Source organism: Pinus tabuliformis, chromosome 2_2 (genome assembly GCF_031772625.1).
Source record: "Pinus tabuliformis cultivar Carrire ecotype Pingquan chromosome 2_2, CPIR1, whole genome shotgun sequence".
NCBI classification, from domain to species: Eukaryota; Viridiplantae; Streptophyta; class Pinopsida; order Pinales; family Pinaceae; genus Pinus; species Pinus tabuliformis.
The window spans coordinates 1195493108-1195514922 of NC_142300.1; the positions used below are offsets into that span (position 1 = coordinate 1195493108).

General features: G+C 41.3%; 1 protein-coding gene across 2 annotated transcripts in view; it reads right to left on the reverse strand.

Annotated features, from left to right (window-relative positions):
- LOC149197782 (uncharacterized) overlaps positions 1-17259 on the reverse strand; it is an 81873-nt gene extending 64614 nt beyond the window's left edge. For both annotated transcript variants that reach the window (XM_089405970.1, XM_089405969.1), the window contains exons 1-2: positions 16742-17259; positions 16534-16648 (exon numbers count right to left, since the gene is read on the reverse strand). In XM_089405970.1, the coding sequence (XP_089262096.1) occupies positions 16534-16648; positions 16742-17047 (421 nt within the window). In that variant the 5' untranslated portion in view covers positions 17048-17259. The remainder of the gene's footprint in view (positions 1-16533; positions 16649-16741) is intronic.
- Positions 17260-21815: the final 4556 nt, after the last annotated feature.

Consider the following 21815-nt stretch of genomic DNA (forward strand, 5'->3'; position numbering starts at 1 on the left):
ACACCCTTTCCGAGATAGGTGGCATCGGCTCCAAGTATAATCCCACGATTGTTTCCATCTCTACCAAATTAGAGAGTGCACCCTTCTATCCGATGAAGTGCCTTGAAGCACTACAATCAATAAGCCAGATTCCCAAAGAATTTGAAGGAGAGGGCCAATACAAGATAACACTTCTTTATCTTATCAAAAACAACATTTGATTCTTCATACCTGGGGTTCCTTGCTTTCTTTGAAGAGTCGGCCATTTCCTTGATGACCTGCATTACCTATCATTCCTTTGATCATTGAAGATGTCCCTGGAATGATTGTTATCTTCATCAAGAGATGTGTCTCTGCCATTCGGACACTCCTTCGCATAATGGCCGAACTTATTGCAACCAAGGCATCTGCCTTTCCTTCCACCCTTAGATCCGGACTTCCCAATGAAGTGATCTTTAGGTAGGCCATCAGAAACTTTTGTTGCGTTATTCTGGTAATATTCTCTGCTTCGACTTCACCCTCGGTGAATTTGAAGAGGGATGAGGAATCCACTAATCCTTTGGTCCTTTCCCAACTATCTTCGGTGATAGCTCTTTCACTCTTGCTTGGGCATTGTCTTCACCTCAACTCTGATACCATGTTAATTTTAGGAATGTTCTATGCTTAGAGCAATTTATTTCAATTTTCACAGTTAGCTCAATCTTTTCCAAATTAGCAATCACATCAGCATTAAATTAAACTACAAATAGAACATAAACATAAATCGCAGAAGACAAGCCAAAACAAGAGGACAAGATGTGGCGCTAGCCAGGGACAAACCCCAATGTGGGGAAACCCTTGATCAATTCTTCTTATATGTTCTTCAATAGTTCAGCAAAGAGAGAGAAAGAGATAGTATGTTTACAACGGAAGTCAACACTTTGACTTATCTAGATAAGAGCATAGATCATCTCTAAGAAGATGATACATGAGATCAGTTGAAGAGATGCTGCTTCAATTGATTCTCCAAGGTGACTCCTTCACCTATCGTTGTGCTGCATTTCGTCATCATGCTGCACCTCATCATGCTTCATTAATCATGACTGTACACATCACTGTACTGCATTATGTGCCATTGTTGCACCATGTTGCCACACTGACCTATGTGTTGGCTGCATCTTGCTTGCTTGTTGTCCCTAGCATGCTTGTTGTCCTTTGCATGCTTGTTGTTGCATGCTCGTTGTCCCTTGCATGCTAGCTGTAACATTGCATGCTTGGTGTATTTGCTGCTAAGTACCATACAACTGTCCCAATGTTAGTTAGTTGTCCCTTGCATGCTGCTCTCCTTCGGAAACAAATGCTCAGGGTGTTCCAGCAATTTCGACAATTTCCGCTATTCCCAGCAGTTCCGGCAGTTCCAGCTATTCCCAGCAGTTCCGGCAGTTCTGGCTTTTCCCGACAGTTCCGACTTCTGCCCTCTGCGTCAACTTTCCCGGCAGTTCCGACTTCTGCCCTCTGCGTCAGCTTTCCCGGCAGTTCCGACTTCTGCCCTCTGCGTCAGCTTTCTCGGCTGTTCCCGGCAGTTCCGACTATTCCTGGCAGTTTCGACAATTCTGGCAATTCCGGCAGTTCCCGCAGTTCCAACAATTCCCAGCAGTTCCGGCTTCTGCCCTCTGCATCAACTTTATGGTTGTTCCAGCAGTTCTGGCTTCTGCCCTCTGGATTAGGGCAGCATTATCGCTTAGGATCTCTCCTCCTACTAAAACCCAAAGACAAGTAGAGAGGAAGATATCCCAAGTGTGTTGAAATGACTTGAAGGCCACCTCTATTTATACTAAAACATTGAGCACAAGTGGGGTTTATTTGGTTGCTAGTCGACCTTGACGAATTGTCCCATAACACAAATAAATGCATATCTCCATGAATACTTATCGGAATCGGATGATCTTTCGATCAATCCTACAACTCTCGATGAGAGGGATCCAAGAAAAATATCAGCTTCCATTAATAAGATGACCCACATGGAGTTTGGCCCTGGTTGCCAATTTTAACAGTTTCCAGGAGGTGCAGCGGAGGAAACGGAATCAAAGACAGACAACGAACCAGAGAGCAAGCCAAAATGAGAAAGAACAAAGAACCAAGAATCAATTCGTTGTTCTACAGGAGGATGAAATGGGAGAGCTCACGCCCAACAGCACTGTGGAAACGGAAAGCCAAAAAGACAAGGAACCGGAGGGTAATAAGCTGAAGAATATGGAGGCAGGAGCGAATAAAGGAAAGGAGGATACCATGCAAATGGTGGAACAAAACCTAATGGAGATTGATAACCAGAAAGAGGGCCTAAGTGCTGAGGAGCAAGTGATGAAATTGTTGTTGTAGGAATGGAGGCATTTGGATGAACGGTTCATTCCGAAGACCGGAAACAACTCTATAAAAATCCTTTCACACAGTATAAATACAAACAGGGCTTAGCCATTATAACCCAGCCAAACCATCCAGGGTCTCAAGTCAGCCAAGGGCAAGACACAAGAACACAAGGGGGAAAAAAGCGGGGAAGGAGAACAATGAATGAATCCATCCAAATGGTTGGTGACCTGCTAGTAAATTCTGGAAGAGTAGTTCCATTGTCAGAAGTCTTCCAACAACCCTTAAAATTGTTGAAATGATTATTACAACCTGGAACATTAGAGGCCTCAACAGTAGAGGCAAACAGAGGTACCTTAAAGAGAGATTGAAGAAAGATAAGCCCAGTATTATGATAGTTCAGGAAACCAAAATCAGTGAAAGAAAACTTGAAGAGATTCTGGAACACTTTAAACCTGAGTATCAGGTCATGGCCCAGGACGCTAGTGGTAGTGTAGGGGGATTGGCGATCTTATGGAATCCTGAAGAAGTTTGGTTCGAACACTGGGTCAGCCTACCAAGAATTCTATCAGGAAAATTCCAAAATATAGGTTCCAAAGAATGGGTGCTGCTTACAAGGGTATACGGACCTCATATCCCTGGAGAATAAGGTGCCTTCTTACAAAAGTTGGCAAACTTGAGAAACCTCCACCCAGAGGACTTGTGGATAGTTGGAGGAGACTTCAACATGATCACAACCCTGGCAGAAAAGAAGGGAGGAATGCAAAGGGCGGATGCAGACATGGAAGCCTTTAGCGAAACCATAGCAAATCTACACCTCATTAACATGCCAACAATCATTGGTGTTCACACTTGGAACAACCGAAGAGGGGGGCACATCAAATAGCATCCCGACTGGATAGGTTCCTCCTCTCGGAGCAAGTGATAAGTTGAGATATATTCATGGAAGCCTCGATCCTCCCATGTATGGGTCGGATCACTGGCCAATATCACTGGAAGTGGACCTAAAAGCAAGACCTAAGAACCGACCCTTCAGGTTTGAAGCCTTCTGGCTAAGACATCCGGAGCTCATTAAAAGAATCGAGGAATGGTGGAAAATGAGTGAACAGCATGGCAAAAACTGTATGCATACCTTCCAGTTGAAACTTAAAGAGCTAAAGATGAAACTCAGGAAATGGAATAAAGAAGAATTTGGACACATTATTAAGGACCAAAACGAGATAAACAAGCGTATGATGAAGGTCCAACAACAAATTATCTAGGAAGGGAGATCTGAAGAGCTTGTCCGAGAAGAAGGAATGCTAATAAACAATATGGAGGAAGGAAGAAAACAGGAAGAGATTCTTTGGAAACAGAAATCTCGGGTTCACTGGTTGCGAGAAGGTGAACGAAACATAAGATTCTTCCACAAAGCCATGGTGCAACACTGACAACATAACATAATATACTACTTGAAAGATGAGGAAGGGCAACGAAGAGTCCAACATGAAGACATGGAGGAGCTCCTTGTACACCACTTCAAAGACCTTCTTTCAGAGCCCCCAGAAAACAAAACAGAAACCATACAAAGAATTACGCAACACATACCCCAACTAATAACTCAAGATCAGAACATGGCCCTGATGCGTGCTACTACCCTGGAAGAAGTGGAAGAGATAGTCAATGGAATGCAAAAGAATAAAGCCCCAAGACCTGATGGGTTCACTGCGGAATTCTATCAAGCCACCTGGAAATTCATGGGACAAGATATCCTAAAGGTTGTCGACGAATCGCGTCGTAACCAAAAGGTATGCCCTAGTTTAAACTCTACTTTTATAGCTTTGATTCCTAAAACTTCGAAATCTGAAGATCCTCAAGGTTTCTGACCTATAGTCTTATGTAATGTTATTTACAAAATCATTGCTACTCTTATTGTAAAACGGCTAAAACCCATACTGTCGAGCCTCATCTCTCCGGAGCAAACAAGATTTGTAGAAGGTAGGAAAATCCTAGATGGATTCATCACATCTCAGGAAGTTGTCCACTCCCTCAAGGCTCAAAGGCTTCCTAGTATGATGATAAAGCTGGACTTATCCAAAGCTTATGATAGGCTTAGTTGGGGTTACCTGTCGGGCATCCCCAAAGCCTATGGTTTTGCCCAAAGATGGATAAACTGGATCCTCGCCATGACCTACTCCCCTGTTCTCTCTCTTCTGCTCAACGGGACTCCTACCTCGACGTTTAATCCAACTCGAGGCCTACAACAGGGGGACCCTATATCTCCTTTCTTGTTTATCATTGTGGCGGAAGGGCTAGGCTAGTACATTAAAAATAAGGTTAGAGAATCTAGGCTTCGAGGCCTAAGGATATGGGGTAATGACTTAACCATCACCCACCAACAGTTTGTATATGATATCATGCTCTTCTGTCGGGTCTACCTGGAGGAAGCCCGTCAAATCAAGGAAATTCTTAGCACTTTCACGAAGACCTCGGGGACAAGGATAAACAACAAAAAATCTTGTATTTTTTTCTTCAATACCCAAGGGAATGTCAAGACCCATCTAGCCAGAATCCTTGGGTTTAGCACAGGAAATCTCCCGTCCAAATACCTGGGTATGCCCCTATCAAATAGCTCTTTAAGGATATCCTGTTGGCAGCACATCCTCGAAAAATGACAAGGAAAGCTAAATTGTTGGGCCTTTAGATTCCTCAACATAGTTGGCAAAACAGTCCTACTCAAAGTTGTGCTGCAATCGATACCCATTTACCAAATCTCAGGCATGGCAACCCCCAAAGGGGCGTGCTCCAAAATGGTGGATATATTCAAGAAATTCCTATGGGGAGGGGCTCAACAGATCAAGAAGTGGGCACTAGTATCGTGGCAAGGCTTGACAAAAAATAAAATGGACAACAGGCTTGGTCTCAGAGATCCCTATATCTTGAGTCAAACAATGGGAGCAAAACTATGGTGGCGATGGATTGGAGGGGGAATGGACCTATGCAAACAAATATGGATAAGTAAATACAATATGCCAGAGAGCACAGAGGATATCTTGAGATATCAAGACACCCCAAAAGGATCGATTGTGTGGAATTTAGCAGCCCAAAATAGACATCTTAATAACCAGCTTGCCTTTTGGGAGATATGTAAAGGCAAAACAGCAAGATTTTGGATGGACTCCTGGAAACAAAGGGAAAGAATGATAGATAGGCAAGATCTCAGGGACATATACCAATATACCAAGGACAAGAATATGCATTTGGTTGAGCAATTTTGGAAAGAAGATCAAGGAATGGGAAGCTGGAGGAGATGGAAGAAAAAGGAAGACTAGGACCAGGCAATGGAAACTGAACAGTGGACAACTCTAGACAAAGAATTGAAATCAAGATAACTAACAATCCGACATGAACCAAATATTTTGAGATGGGGGCATACCACAAAAGGAACCTTCACCATAAACGGAAAAGGAACATTCAAGTAAGACAAGATTAGGACAGACAAGACATCATATGGAAAAAAAAATTGGAAGGGAAGATGGTGGCCCAAGGTAACCCATTTCTTTTGGATGGTTTGCAAAGGGCGGATCTTGACCTGGGATCAATTGCAGAAAAGGGGATTCCAAGGCCCCTCCTTTTGTTGGCTATGTCATCAACACAGAGAAGACATGGAGCATATACTAAATACATGCCCGTTTGCGATGCAGAAGTGGAGGCAAATGCAAGGAGTTTTTGAAAGAATGGACCGAGATCAAAATAGCATCAAAGAAGCAATTCTCCTCTGGAGAAGCCATATATTCTCAAGCCCAGTGTTAAATCGAGCATGGGGCCTGGCCCTAGGATTCAATCTATGGGCGATATGGAAAGAGTGAAACCATAGAGTCTTTAAGAATAAAGCCACAACTCAGGAGAAGGTGTGGGAAGGAATAGTCCAGAACATCAGGGAAACAATTCTAGTTGAGCAATGGCACCAAGAAGACTGGCAAGTGCCCCCCCAAGAAGCCTGTATCCTACAGAAACTCAACCTATCCCCGGAAATGATAGCCTCTTTGGCCTGGAAAAAAAATCGGGCAGGCTCAATATCCCGGACTCATTTCACTCCTCCTGAAGAAGGTTTCATGAAACTTAATTTCGATGGAGCGTCTAAAGGGAACCCAGGTGAGGCAGGCCTAGGTGGCCTCTTTAGGGACCCCCAGGCTAACACCCGGCTAATTTATGTTGACTCTTGCGGGATAGCTAGTAACAATGAGGTTGAGTTTGTAGCAGCACGACAAGGACTCCTAATCGCTGTCAGAATGGGATACCGAAACTTAGTGGTGGAAGGGGACTCAAGCTTGGTCATAAACACGTTGGCAAAACTGAACAATGGCACCAAATGGGACAAGCTCAGTTAAAGCTGGAGGACAACACGACTCATACAAGAAATAGGGGAAATAATTCCTACTAAGTTCGACTACATTCCAGTCAGACATGTCAAAAGGGAGGGGAATAACAGGGCAGATTTTCTTGCGAATTAGGGATGCAACCATCAACATGATACATTGGAAAAACGGTGGCCAGTCCAACCCTGGGATGCAAACTTCAAAACCCTAGGGGAAATTCTAGAACAGGACCTTAAACAAAGCAGGGATAGTAGCCCCCAGTAACTCAAGACCCCGTTCGAGATGTGGGCCAACAGTTGGGACAGCCTGGTCTTATTAATGATCGGTACCTCTGAAAATAGTACCATCGCCCCCCACATGCTCAAGGCAATGGGTGCGGTGACCCTTGGCATGAATGCACACTGGGGTGGTGGGAAAGGTGGCGAGACAGGAGGTGAGGTGAGGAATAAAGGCAAGGTAGGCACACGAGCATTGTTAGAGTGTATGCTTGTGGCGGAAGGTGGTGTTGCAGTGGCTCGAGAGGGAGACGGAACCTGCGACTCAAAGCTCGATGACAAACGCAAATTGAACCCGAGTATGTTATTTGGCCTCGTTCCTCCACTGTAATTATGTTATGGTTGGGGTTTTGCTGGGGAGAGAGGAGGGTAAATAGGAAGAAGTCCTGGGGGTAGAGAACTGCTGGTGGCAATGGGGAAGGCAATTGTTGGCAATTGCCTGGTTCTGCGTCTATATCCTTTGCCAGTTGGGTAATCCCTATGGTCGTTGGGGGGATAATCTCATTCTGTCGGGTTTGGAAATACAAGGCTCCTTAAACGGCGCTTGGGGCGAGGCTAACTATTGCAAAATGGGTGAGGGCAATGAGATGGAAGAAGGGGGAAGGGGGCAGCAGTCGATAAGTTGCATGGGAAGCAGACATTATAGCTGCAGGCAAAGCAAGTGTTGGGTTAACCGGAATTCCTCTCGGGACAATGGCAAGGCCAGAGACCCCGATTGGAAAGCTAAATGGGCGAAACTGAGAGGCAACGCTATTACTCCCTGGGCAGAGGGGGAAAGGGACCCAATTTCTTCCTGGAAAACTGTAAGGAGGAGGAGGGGACTGCGTGAATGGCTTAGGCAAGGGAAGGTTGACCTGCATGTGAACGAAAGTTATGGGGCTTGGAAAAGGGGAGCGACAGCAGGTTCGGTCTATGGACCACCCCATTGTCGGTTCGGTCTATGGACCACCCCATTGTCAAGTTCAGTCTATGGACCACCCTAGCTCTGAGGCCAAGAGAGCAAGAGGAGAGGAGAAGCAGGGGGTGGCGCATAGTGCTAGCAAAACAATTCAGAAAAGGTCCCAAAATGAAATGCTTTGTTTTGGTTTAACAAACCATTGTTGTCACCAGGGTTCAAGAAATTTGGACATGGCTCGGCCTGTGAGGGGACGCAGTCATGGAAGGAGAGGCCCGGCACCTAAGAAAGACAAAGAGCCAAGCACATCGAAACCTCGAAGGGGCAGGAAGTTGGTAGAACACCTTATCACTGAAGCGGCGGAGGCTTACCGTGAGGGGACGGATGAAGGAATCCGGAAACTGTTAGAAGAGTGGGAGGAGGAAATAAAACAAGGCAATGAGACAGAGGAAGACATGGACAACTGGAGGACTTTAGTCCTGGATCCGGGCAACACCCGAGGAAGAATTATGCAGTTCAAACAAACTCTTTACCTCTATTGGTTAATGAAGAGTTTATTAGGCAAAGCAATGGAACAGATTTTTGTGGGAATGGCAGTGACACTCCAAGGTATGCCGAGTTACAAGCAGGATTTGCAGAAAATCCTATTCCAGCTTCATAAACAAGACATCAGGCTGGATAGAATTGACCACCACATTCCTTGCATACTGGAATTGAATGAGATGCCTGGGGCATCAACCAAGGATCCGGCACTTGTTGAATCTGCCTCAGAGGAGCAGAAGGGATAGACTCTTACCTATGCATATTTTTGTTTTATGCGGATAGCTTTTAATTTCTGTTATGCAAATATCAGTTTAGATAGATATGTAGTGTATGGACATGAAACAGTGTTAAATTTGGACAACTAGGTCCAAACTCCATGTTCTGATGCTCAGATTAAGAGGCTAATATTTTTGTTGGATTCCTCTTTCTGAGAGGCGTAAAATCCATATAAAAATAGTCTTAATCCGATGAGCAGAACTTATATTTTGAATTTATTATTCTTAATATATTATATGTGCAAGGTCAGCCAGTTTTGTAATGTAGGCTCACATGCCCAACAGATGTGTCACACACCCTCATTGATGGATATATATACAGGAAAAGTTGGAGAGAATTTGATAACAACACAACTCACATCTTCCTCTCTCATCCTAAAAAGTACGAGCTACCTGGAGGACGAATTTCAGCCACACGTGGGAAGGACGAAGAGGATTTTTCTGCTGCTAGGGTTTCTGCTGCTAGGGTTTCACAGAAATTTGACCAGCGTTGACTTTGGTCAACTCTTGGTCCAAACAAGCTGAAAACTTGTGGGAGGTTCGATTTTTGAAGGCCGTACTACCTGGCACAAAAATCGAGGTCAAAGGGTTGACCGTTTTGCTACTGCATTGACTTTTAGCTTGCTGCCCCTGCGTTGACTTTTCAGGACAGCGTTGACTTTTGTATAACTGACTTGGGTTGACTCATCTACTGGTTGGAGGGTTGTTGTGACACATGCTGGGCTGGCTGACCAAAGGAGACTTTGTTGGTTGAAGCACCCTGTTGACCACCGAAACGAACACATACATTTTTCTTGTTTCTGATTTGTCTTCTGTAAGATCTGCTTATATGTTCTATCTGCATTTTGCTTATCTACTTGTATGATTGCTGTGAGAAAAGTGAAATTGCTCTTAGCATAGAACATCTACAAAACTTTACAAACTTTACAAACAGAGACATATCTAGCTTGGCTAGAGAGATTAAGACTGAACTGTTTTTGGATGGCTTACAATGCGGACAGGTGGCCAACAGACTTGGTTTCCCTTCGGGGCAAGTTGAGGCCACCTAGTCAATCTATGTGGTGTAAATTTGCCTTTGTTTAATAGAAAATGGAATGGTCCTGCCAAGCTTAACAAAAAAAATATGACAAAAATGTTTGAATCAAATTTTTAAAATGTTGCAGATGTGATGATCATGAAATGTGTTAACACTCCTGCTCCCAACATCGCCGTTTTAATTCTTGAACCAATACGATCATTACTTGTTTTCAAATTTCTAAAAGAGAATTTTCAAACAAGGTATAAAATGTACATATCTTTTGCAAAATATTGACGTGTCACTTTTATATGCACAAGAGAAAACAAGGAAGATACAATGAAAACTAAGACAGATCTAAACTAAGACAGATCTAAGATACAATACAATCTTGAATCTTTCCAAATCACCCAACTAATAGAACAAGATCAGCCCAACCACTGAAAATAGCCAGCATAGATGGATCCACAAGTATACAGATGCTAGCCGATACATCAGGTCGTTAATACATTGAGCAATTTATGCTATTCAGATAGGCAACATAGGTTGTCAACTAAGAATTTTGTGTTGTAATCAGCCTGGAGAACCAAGACAGCTTTGTTTGCCTCACGTAGAAAGCATATTGTTGGATATACATCAAGGAATACATTCAAATAGGCAAATTAGGTAGTCAACTAAGAATTCTGTGATGTAAGATCCTGGGGAATCAAGACATAATTTTTTGGCTCACTTAGATATGTACCAAGCATTCCACTTACCCTCAAGCTTCAACATAATTCAAGGATGTTCATTCACTAACACAGTTCCAACCTAGAGAGATTCATCTCAAATAAGGAATATTCCACTAAATCTTCTTCCAGTGTACCTCAAATTTCGGGGAAGAAGATATGATATACAAGTTAAAACCTTTTACAAATCTAGAATCTACCTGCATTGATTATCGAAAAGTTGCAATCAAAAATACTAAACGTAGAGCCAAAAAAAAAACTGAAACACAATTCCATAGATAAGATAATAAGAAGAAAATTTTATTAATGTTCAATGAATGCCCACAATAGTAGGTCAATGGAGCTTTAAAAGGTACATACAGAGTAGGTACATGGTGGGAGTGTGAAAGCAACTCCTATAGTGACACTATTAAAAGCAATGTTCCACCAAGTTTCCAAGAAGTGGGGATGGGGGAGCGGGGATACATAGGAGCAGCCTATGCAAAAGCTCCCCACCATTTTTTAGGAAACGTGGGGGGACCTCGGGGTCCTTAACGCAAAGGACCCCGACAAAAATAGTAAAATAAAAATACTAAAAACTTATAAATATATCATTGAAATTTTATAATTTAAGTGTCTTTATTATTATATAACACTTACATCATGAAGGATAAATTGATGAATCATATAACTGAAACAAATTTAGAACGAAAAGCGTGATACAATCATACATCATACATGTCATTGTACAGTGTAACAATGTATAATGAAAATAAAAGTTTAAACCATATTGAAGTTCCAACTATAAATATTGAATATTGAAATGAAAGTCAATTCTGATACAGCAAGAGTCAATTTTTTATAGAGCCAAGTCCAATATATCATATATCAAGATTCAAAACAAACTGAAGTCTGAAACAAAAAAGCAAATAAAATAAGAACATATCAAAGGACAAATGAGCATAATTGCTCAAGGTAATGCCCCACTAGTCTTTGCATCCAACTATCACATGAATAAATCAGGATCAACCATGTCACCATCTGAATCAAAAACACTTGCATTCTCAAACATGCTAAGTGGCACACTAACCAACCCCATCTATGTCTCATCAAGTCTCCATATCTACCTTTGCATCATCCTCTGGATCAACATCCCATCGTGTTGTTGGTCCCTTCAAATACTCAGGTGTCTTCCTATGCTCAAGACGTAAGGCATTGTGCATAGCAACTAACTTCTCCGCCCTTCCAAAGGTAAGCTTGTTCCTCTTGATTGAGTGGATGAAGCTATATGTGGACCAATTCCTCTCTGCTACAAAGGAACTAGCAATCTGAGACAACAAACGCATAGCTAGATGTTTGAGCTCTGGAGCACCATCCCCATGCATCCTCCACCAACCAATCAGGTCATCTTGGGCTAGATCTATGTGATCTACCCGAGCACCATGTGTGTTTGAAGGGACCACTAAGAGAAGCAAACTGAACAAATTGCCTTCGAAGTTTTTCCCCCTCCTACTCATTGTACATCTTTGCAATTACATCTAGGAAGCCATTCTTTACCTCATGATCATCAATAGGAGGCACTCTACCAGGCCTTTCAACATACCATTTTGGTTTTAATGCATATGTTGCCATGTGCAAAGGTGTGTTCATGCGATCCCACCTACGTTGAATGATGGGTCGAATCTAGGATGTATAGAACTCTAATGAGAGCTCCCTCTGTTGAGTGATTGCCTTCACACGACCCAACATGCTATTAAAGGTCTCATAGATTTCTCCAAGACTAGGAGAATTTGAATTAGTGTAATGAATGACCTCCACAAAAGGGACCAAGAATGACACCAAATAAGAACAATCTGCCCACCAATAATTGTCCAACACCTGAATCCTGACCTTCTTCCCCAAGTTTGTCTTTGATTCTAACCACCTTCCCCACTATGGACTGACAACCAAGGATTGTAGTGGTGCTTGTACCTCTAACATCCTCTCCAATAAGAGAAAATAGCTAGCATATCTAGTATCGGTGGGCTTGAGGAATCCCTTCCTCGTGTGAGCCCTGTACATGGCCAAGGAGGTGTGGTGGTTGTAGATAAACATTTGCACATCTCTAACATTTGTCACCAAATATGATATCCACTGAATTTTGCCAATGTCCTTCAGTGCATGCACACAACAAGAATCCAAACATTATGTTGATACCTGCTTTGAATCAATAACTCGGCTGATCTATAAACTGTTATTGCATCTATCACAACCTACACCACACTATCAGCCCCAACATCCTCTACAGCTTCTCGAAGAAGCTCAAATTGGAAAGATGCATCCTTGCGCTTTCCAGAATAGTCAACAACTTTGAGAAAGAATGGACCTTTTGCAGATGTCACTATGATGTTGATTAGTATGCATTTTTGGATGTCAGTCCATCCATCCATAACAATAGAGCAACCAAGCCTCAACTATGTTTGTCTCATTCTCTCTTTTTGCACATTAATTTTGGACACTTGTCTATCTAAAATTGTTGTTCTAAACTTATGTTCTCTGGGTGGTACATATGAAGGCCCTATTTCTGCAATTGCTTGGACCATTTCCTTATAATAAGGAAAACGAACAACATGGAAGGGAATTCCATTGGCAAAAAAAATTTGCCAATTGCATCACTTGTGTCATTTCAATCTAGAACATTGTACATCTCGGACATTGTAGCACACATTGTACAAGAACAAGATGTACCAGTAGAACCCTTTGTCTCTTTTGATGAAGCACTGGATAGAGGCATATTTGTGCATGGATCAACATTTTTGCTAGAAAACGATCCTTTTCCGCTAGCTGCCCTTTCTAGCTTCCAAAGTTGCTCTCTTTGAGTTGGGTTTAGGTTCTTTGAGGGACATATATTGACTCCTTTACCTATAATAGCCAAAATATGTTGCTTCACCCTGGTATAGCTGCCAACAAAGTGATGCCCACAAATATTGCAGACCCAATCACGTGAGCCACCACCAACTTTTGGATCTTTTTCAATTGTTTGGTTACATAGATTAGAAGCAGTTTTAGAGGATTAAATGTCCCCTTTGCAAATTTTGCCAGATCTTTTGGTGGGCCTTCAAAATCTACACCATGCAAAGGCCTATTTTGATTTCCTGCCCTCCTGTGACTACTTTCAATTTCTTCTTGTGCATCATGTGACTCACTACCACTGTAGCTGCTATCACTATTCCCAGAATAACTCATAGTTGTAACTTGTAGGTTGTAACAAGGGTTTTGAATTGATTTAAAAATTAAAACAATAAATATTAATAAGGTTTTATGCATTTTCATAAATTATGTATATTATAAATTTAAAATTTTCATAATTTTTGTATTATTAATGCAACATCTAAGTTCTGTACATTATTAATAAAATAAAATTATTGTTAAAAAATTTAAAAAATAAATGCACATTGCACAGGCATTCAATCTAGACGTGTTTACTTTAGCTGAGAGAGTTTACTTACAAGTTACAATGGCAAATGCTGAGACTCGAGAGTAACGATGGCTAAGAGCTGAGTCCCATCCAACAGTGGCAAATGTTGAGAGAATGCAACGGCAGCTGAGAGTCGAGTCCCCTCCGGCAGTGGCAAACGCTCAGAGAGTGCAACGGCGGCTGAGAGCCCTCCGGCAGTGGGAAACGCTTAGAGTGCAGGGCAGGCGACTTCGTGCAACAGCTTACACGACGGCAACTTCGTGCAGCGGCAGTGGCAAATGCTAAGAATGCAAGGCGGGCCACTTCGACAAGGACGTCTTCGTGCAATGGCTTCCACACTTCAAATGCAACTTCCATAGCTTCCACAAAACAATGAAAAACATAGAAACCCTTCCACCCCTTCATAACAAGCAAAATTTTAATGTTTAAAAAAAAATTGCGATTTCAGTTTATTAAGAAAACAAACCCTTTTTTCTAGGAAACTACCCCAAATTTTGAGGAAACGACCCCCTTTGAAGTTTCTATGCGTGCCCTTTTTTTGGGAGCATTGGGAAACGACCCCTAGATGACCCCAAGTCCTCGGAGCACGAGGCAGCGAGAAATTGCGATTCCCAAAGTGGGGGGATGCGACCCCGTGGAACACTGATTAAAAGCAAATAAAGAAAAAGATCTACATACCTAGCTAAAAGAAAACGTACTAGTACATGATAAATGCTAAAGATCAGAAGTGATGTGCAGTACAAAAAGAGAATTTCCAGGCATGCATGAGGATGTCCATGATTTTGAAATTGACTTTTCGTCCAAAATCTAATACAACCAGCAAGGGCTTTAAGGACCAGACTAGGCCATAATATGACATGGTCAAGAGATAATTCACACATTAGTTCGTGGCTCTTCAAGCCAAAACTAAGGATACACACACACATATATATGGACCACAACAGTCTTCCAGGAGTTGCCACAGATGCTCAGGCTTTCTGTTTGCTTTGATTGCCACAGATGCTCAGGCTTTCTGTGTGCTTTGATTCATGGGTTCGCACATATGGGACATTTCACATTCCAATCTGTAATAATGAGTGGGGCTCCCTTGCAATGAGGCATGTCTTGCCATAACATTCCAGGTTTTGGTTGCTGGTAACATCTCAGCCGTTCCATCAGGGTTCTCGCCAACATAGGTTCCACAAATGTGGAAGCAGGCAAGTAGGTGAGTGAGCAGGAGATGAAATAGGTCTACACACATGACCAGCACAATGATGTTCCTCGGTCACCTTTGGATGATGACATTGAACAAAGGACACACATACACATACATATGGACCACTCCAGTCTTCCAGGAGTTGCCACAGGTTTTCTGTTTGCTTTGATTCATGGGTTCGCACAGATGGGACATTTCACATTCCAATCTGTAATAATGAGTGGGACTCCTTTGTACTGAGGTGTTGTCTCTTGCCATAACATTCCAGATTTTGGTTGCTGGCAACATCTCAGCTGTTCCATCAGGGGTCTGGCCAACATAGGTTCCACAAATGTGGAAGCAGGCAAGTAGGTCAGTGAGCAGGAGATGAGACAGGTACGCACATGACCAGCACAATGAAGTTCCCCGGTCACCTTTGGATGACATTGAACAAATTTCTACATATCCCACATGTCGTCAAAATGCCCAACGAGAATGACGATGGATAGATGTCGTTAGTTGTTTATTAACTGCCTCAAGCAGCGGCATGGCCCAAGCCTGAAGATGATGAACCAGATCCTGCAGCTTTGGCGGTCTGTACCTAATCTAATGTTCATGCTTTTTGCTAGTTCACCCCTGGGTACTTGGCCTGTCAAGTTTTTCAGATATTTTGGCTCGATTATGGAGGGGATTTTGCATGTTTAATGACCACGTTGATTTTTTTTAATCCCATTTCATGAGGAAAAATATCTACTGCGCAGGCAAGCAAGCAGGAAGCCGCAAACCAGCCTTTAAGAAAGCTCACGTATATGGACCCAACGAACTTGCGGAAGCCTGACTGCTATGTGGAAGTGCATACCACCGTTTTGAGATGTACGTACACAGGGATAGTCCTATCCAGCATATATTTAAGGAGGGGACTAAACCGACATCCATCTCCCTTCCATTTCCAATGCGTTGCTCTGATGGCTATGGCTCTAATGCCGGGTGGGTGTCAATGTTTTATTCTGGATGATATCTGTACATATTGTAACATTAATCGAAATATAGAGAAGCATTAAATAAATAAAACACAAAAGCAAGCACATATCCTCTGCACATAACCAACAAGAAACCAGATAATACATAAACCATGGTCTTTGTGCGAACACATAACACACCTACTAGCACCAAAAATTTACAGCCTAAACTGCGAAACAATATTTTTTTCTCCAACGCAAAACGACTAAAAGGAACCTGCTGAATACAATGTGTAGGATTAAAAGGATATAACAAAACGACTAAAAGGAACCTGCTGAATACAATGTGTAGGATTAAAAGGGTATAAGCACACACAAGACCTAAAATAAAAACTGGAAAAGGTTAAACTCTGAAGCAACCATTTCTCCCCCATTCGTGAACCTTTTCTCCCCAATCCATGATCATTAGCAAGAATGTACTGAATACAATGTGTAGGCTTTTGGATTCGAGTGTTTAAGAGGGTTTAAAAGGGGTATAAGGAAGGTAGATTACATGTCGCCTTGTGTCGGCCGCTTCGAAAATAGGCTATCAGAGGCTGCGTATACGTGAGACACTGGAGAACAGAATTCAGGAAGCATGTGTTCCCGAGGTTCGCAAGACCGGCGCCCTGCTCACAACCCCAAATGCCCTAATCAATAAATCCCATGTACAAAATCATAAAAAAATACGTTCTAGATTGAAGAAATCACAATTAACTCACAATTCTTCGAAGCTCGAATCCTTCGCTTGGCTCATAATACAACAGATCCTCCTGTAGCTCTTCGGTTCTGTGAGCTGCAGGCTCAGGAACACTGGGATTTTCGATCCCGGAACTCGGAGTTACACAATCGAACTGCGGATTGAGAGGTTCCATATAGAATGCTTCGGACCCTTTAACTGTTTTATCCCGGGCGGGATGAAACAATATTCGTCGCTGGAGAAGAGGATCATTGGCGGCGCTTACGATACCGTCTAGAGGCTTTTTGACCATGAATGGATCTTGTTTGCCCTTCATTTTACCCGCCATGAGATGCCTAACTCAGTGTTTTCGCAGTATGAGAATTCTGAAAACGAGGTATCGGTGCTGTGTATTGTAGTCCACGAATTTTCTGCGATTGTATCGGTGCTGTGTATTATATTCTTGCTCCAAACAACAATAGGATGAGATATGAGAGCCGGTTAACGGATCTATAAGGTGGCGAAATTATATGATTAAGTGTCCAGTGTTCAACCAGCGGGGAGACTCGCACACCATTTTGGTAATCGCGGATATTTGTTGAATTGAATTGAATGGTTTTTAATGACGTCGACAGACAAACTTAATTTATATTTAGGTTTTTCACTTAATTTATATTTAAATTTTTTTAGGTTGACTCTGTTGTTATGGATTTTGAGTAAGAATTTGTTGTTTTGTGAAGTTGTGTTTCCTCAAAAATTTTACTCAATGAGATTGTTTATTTTTAGGATGTTATCAAATTGACCATCAATAACTTCATAGGTTGCACATTCTTTGATAAAATGTCATTTTGTTTCTACAGCCTGTATGTTGCAAAAAGTGCAAGTTTGTTCTTCCCAATGTTCTTTAGGGACTTCCCATCTACCAGTGTCATATCTTAGATGAGCAATTAAAATTTTAGTTGTTCCCTTGATTGAGGAATTCAAATACCCTTTATGATCATGTTTCCATGTTGGGTTAAATTTTTTGACATAATATTGTTTCTTTTTTCCTACCTGCTTTGTCCACATGGTAGTCCTAAATTTGTCTAACACCCACCTTTTTATCTCCTCCTTAGCGTGAGGGCAATCATGCAGATTTATGTCTCATTTGCCCAACCACTTTCTGTTTTGCTTCATCCATGTCTTTTTCCAGGGATTTAGCTCTTCTTCAACAACTAATTTAGGTCACCGATGCTTATCCATATTTTCAACCTTCTTCTGGTAACTTAGCAAATGAATGATCATTTAAGCCTCAATTGGAAACATGCCAGCCTCTGCTAAAAGGATATCATATGGGACCATTCATTTGACTTTGAGGTTACTTGTGATTATGTGCTTTTGAATTCTTTCTATTTGTCGTCATTTGTGGCTTGACATGTTGCTCCCCCATATTTTGTAACCGTAGAGGATAACTGGCACCACTAATAGACCAAAGAGGGTTTTCTTAGTCTTTCAATCTCATAGTTATGCTTATCTACGCCTGTTCTGAAGAAGGTACAAAACTTTCCACCGTCCTTGGATTCTCTTTGATCTACATGTCTCCCAACTAAGCCTATAGTGAAAGTCAATTCATAAATACTTGTACTCATATACAACCTCCAAGGGGTTGCCCTCAAAAAGAAAATTAACCTATTGTTTCTTCTTTTCAAAGAAAATATCATGACATTAATTTTGATGGTATTTACTTGCATTCTCACATCTCGACAAAAGAGTTATAGAGCTTTCAAGTGTTTTCTCAAACCTAATGCGATTTAGTGATAAGAATAAGGTCATCTACATATAAAAGTAGTTTCACCACATATCTTGCCAGCTATATACCTTCTCCTTCGATATTGATTATCCACTCTTCAAGATTATCAATATATAAACCAAACAATGTGGGGGAAAGAGTACATCCATGTTTGACTCCTATGTCACTGCCAAAGCATTCAGACATGCCTTCCTTTGTTCTGATTTTGGCTCTAACCCACTCATAAGGCTTATGAATAGTTGTCATATATTCCTTTAGGACCCTTAGTTCTTCCATTATATGTCATAGCTTATCTCTAGGGATAGTATCGAAGGCTTTTTTGAAGTCAACAAAGCAACAAAATGCTTCCCCACGTTGGTTGTCCCAATATTTTTCAATGAAGTGTCTTAGAGTGATGCAATGATCAATTGTAGAATGTTTAGGCATGAAGCTAGTATGTTATTTTGCTCTTTTTCCCTCTTTTTATGCCCATTCGTTTATTATGCGTTGTAGCATGCTCCCAAAAAGTTTTCCAAGAAGAGGGTTGATCATAATAGTATGGTAGTTAGAAGGGTTATTGATGTCTTTAGTTTTGTGAAGAGGTATAACAACACTAGTTGTCCACTCGACTGGAAAGCTATCTTGATTGACTCTGTTAATGATCTCTTTGATGTGTGGAACTAAACGCTTCACTCCCCATTTTAAAAATTATGCCTGTAAACTGCCAATGTCTTGCGCTTTACCATTTGTCAGTTTCTTTATACCTTGTGTTATTTCAAAATCAGATCCTGATAGGCTGCTGGTCAGGTTGACTCTAAGTAACTATTTCAGACCTACTTTAGGCTGAGGCTTAGCCTCCTCAACCTGAGAGGGCTCTCTCTTAAAGGATTAATGATTTTGATTAAAGATAAGATGGCTAACTCTTATAGAACAACTGTGAAAAATATGAATGCTGGAAATACATTAAACAACTATCCATTGGGCTTATGGAGTCAACAACACCTCAATATAACAGTGAACTCAACCTTACATAGAAGTCAGGGCACTCAGCATTTAGACATTCAGAACATAACTCATATGGGACCACAGTTTATAAATGCATACAGGAAATCAGAGCACATTCAGTGAATTCTGAGTGATTATACATCTATACCACTGTAAAAATTATGGAAAGGACAAGACCACATATTCTGAACATAAGAAATCCTTCATGAATCCTGAGAAGTAAAGTCAAAATTATATTACTGAAAATGAGTCTTTACATAAGCCAAATACAAGCTGTATCATAAAATTTTCCAACTTTGATTACATTTATATTTCAGCTATATATAGAGTTCTTATTCTAACTGATCGAGATTCCTCCTCCAGCATGAGGGGAATTCGAAAACTACTTCTAATGACACCTATTAACCCTTTAACTAACTAATAAATACAACAAGGTGTTGACTGGAGTTTTTTAGAGATCTAAATCAACTATGACTCTAACTCCATATTACATGCATGATGGCTTCTCCTCGTTCTTTGACATCTGGTTTTCTTTCAGTTTGGCTGAGATGGGTGTTTAATGCTCCATGTTGACCTTGGATGCTGAATCTTCTTAACTGCCCAGAAATATTAGGAGACTATCCTTGCTTCTCGGCTTCAGTTTTCCCCAAAATATTCGAATGCAAAGAAGCATGTCCTTTATCTTTTAATCACCCAAAATGTAGAAGTCTGCCACGTCCTTGATGCGTTGTAAGCTTTTTCCCATGTACATGTGTGCAAGCAAAAGTTTCTTGTAAACTGTTTAACATATCCTGAACTGTGGTAAATTGCTCACTTTACGACAAAATTTAAAGTTGGATTTTGAATATATCTTTTCTCCACCTGTCTTGACCTGGTTGACTGTTGATAGCTTCAGATGATGCCTTGTATGCATTTTAGACGTTTCCCTTTCAAAATTCCCGCTTATAATTCAAAACTGCTTGATTTGCGTTAAAATCATCACCTTCAGCAGTTTCGTAGCGCGCTACGAAACTGCTGAGTTATTTAAAACAGCTTGCTTTTAACCCGAGACCTTTATTAGCCGAGTACTTGATTGCCAAAAACTCCTTTAGACTTTCCACATGTCGAATAGGGATTTATATTTCCTCAGAAAGATAAAATCAAGCAAATTTGTCAAAACTTTAAAACAAAATCTTACTTGAAGTGAAAACTCATTTAGCAGGTAGCTGACTTAACTGTGCCTTCAGATCTTCAATTTGTTTCTTCATAGCCTTATTCCCAGCTCTCAGTTGCATATTGATCCTTTTGATGTACTTGGCTTCTTTGATTGCTGGTATTGTCCATGTGTGAAATTGTGAATGGCCATCAACCACTGAATTCAGCTGAGCTTCTACAGCAGCATTCCCTTCCCATAGAGTTTTATAATACTTTGCATGTATGGCTGCATGTTTTCTAGCGGCTTTCTTCAATTTGGCAATCTCATATTTAGCTGATTCCAATTGTCTCTTTATGGTTGCTATATTATCTCCTTCAGATGTGATGACTGTTTTGCCTGCGTTTTTCTGTGTCTCTTCCCCTGTTTCCTCTGTTCTTGGCAGTGCTTCCTGTACTTGCTGGAATCTCCTTGTCATAGGTCTTCTAGGTTTAAAAACGAACTCTTCAGCTGGCACATCAAATCTAAGCCTTTTTGAGGCCTTGGATTTCTCGGTGCTTTCTTGTTCTGACTGCATCAATTCGATTTGAACTGGTAGAGACTGCTCGAATTCAATAGCTTGTAATAAATCATTTAAACTTGCCTTGGACACTGGACTTTCTTCAACTGCTATAGCTTTACCTTTTTCCTTATTTATCTGACTTCTTGTTCTTACCCTTGAGACTACTTCAGATGTGCTTGTTTCAGGTACAGTCTTTTTACCATGAGCTTTTTCCTTAGTTGATTGCTGAGGTTGATCTTGGATGATAAGTGGCTTCACTTGTTTTCTTACATGTGACTTTGGAACTCTTTTAGCTCTTGCTTCTATTTGGAGCTCAACTATCGTAAAATCTCTAGCAGGTGGTGGAGTGAGGCCAGTCTGGCTTTTGAATCCAACCATAAAAATGAATGAATTCCAATCTCTGTCTATTTTTTGGAGCCCATCTAAAACCAGTAGTTTAATCAAACCATGATGAAACAAAGAGGTTTCACAATCCTCTTTCCTCAGCTGTACCTTATCACACATCTTACTCAAACTACGGAATAGATAAAAAGGTAAGTCTATGGAGACCTTCCCGGTGAAATGCAAAAGGAGTTTGAAATGGTAAGAATAAACCTTGTTATACCTTCATTCACAAGTCAGATATTTCTGTATGCAGGTGAGTAAGTGAG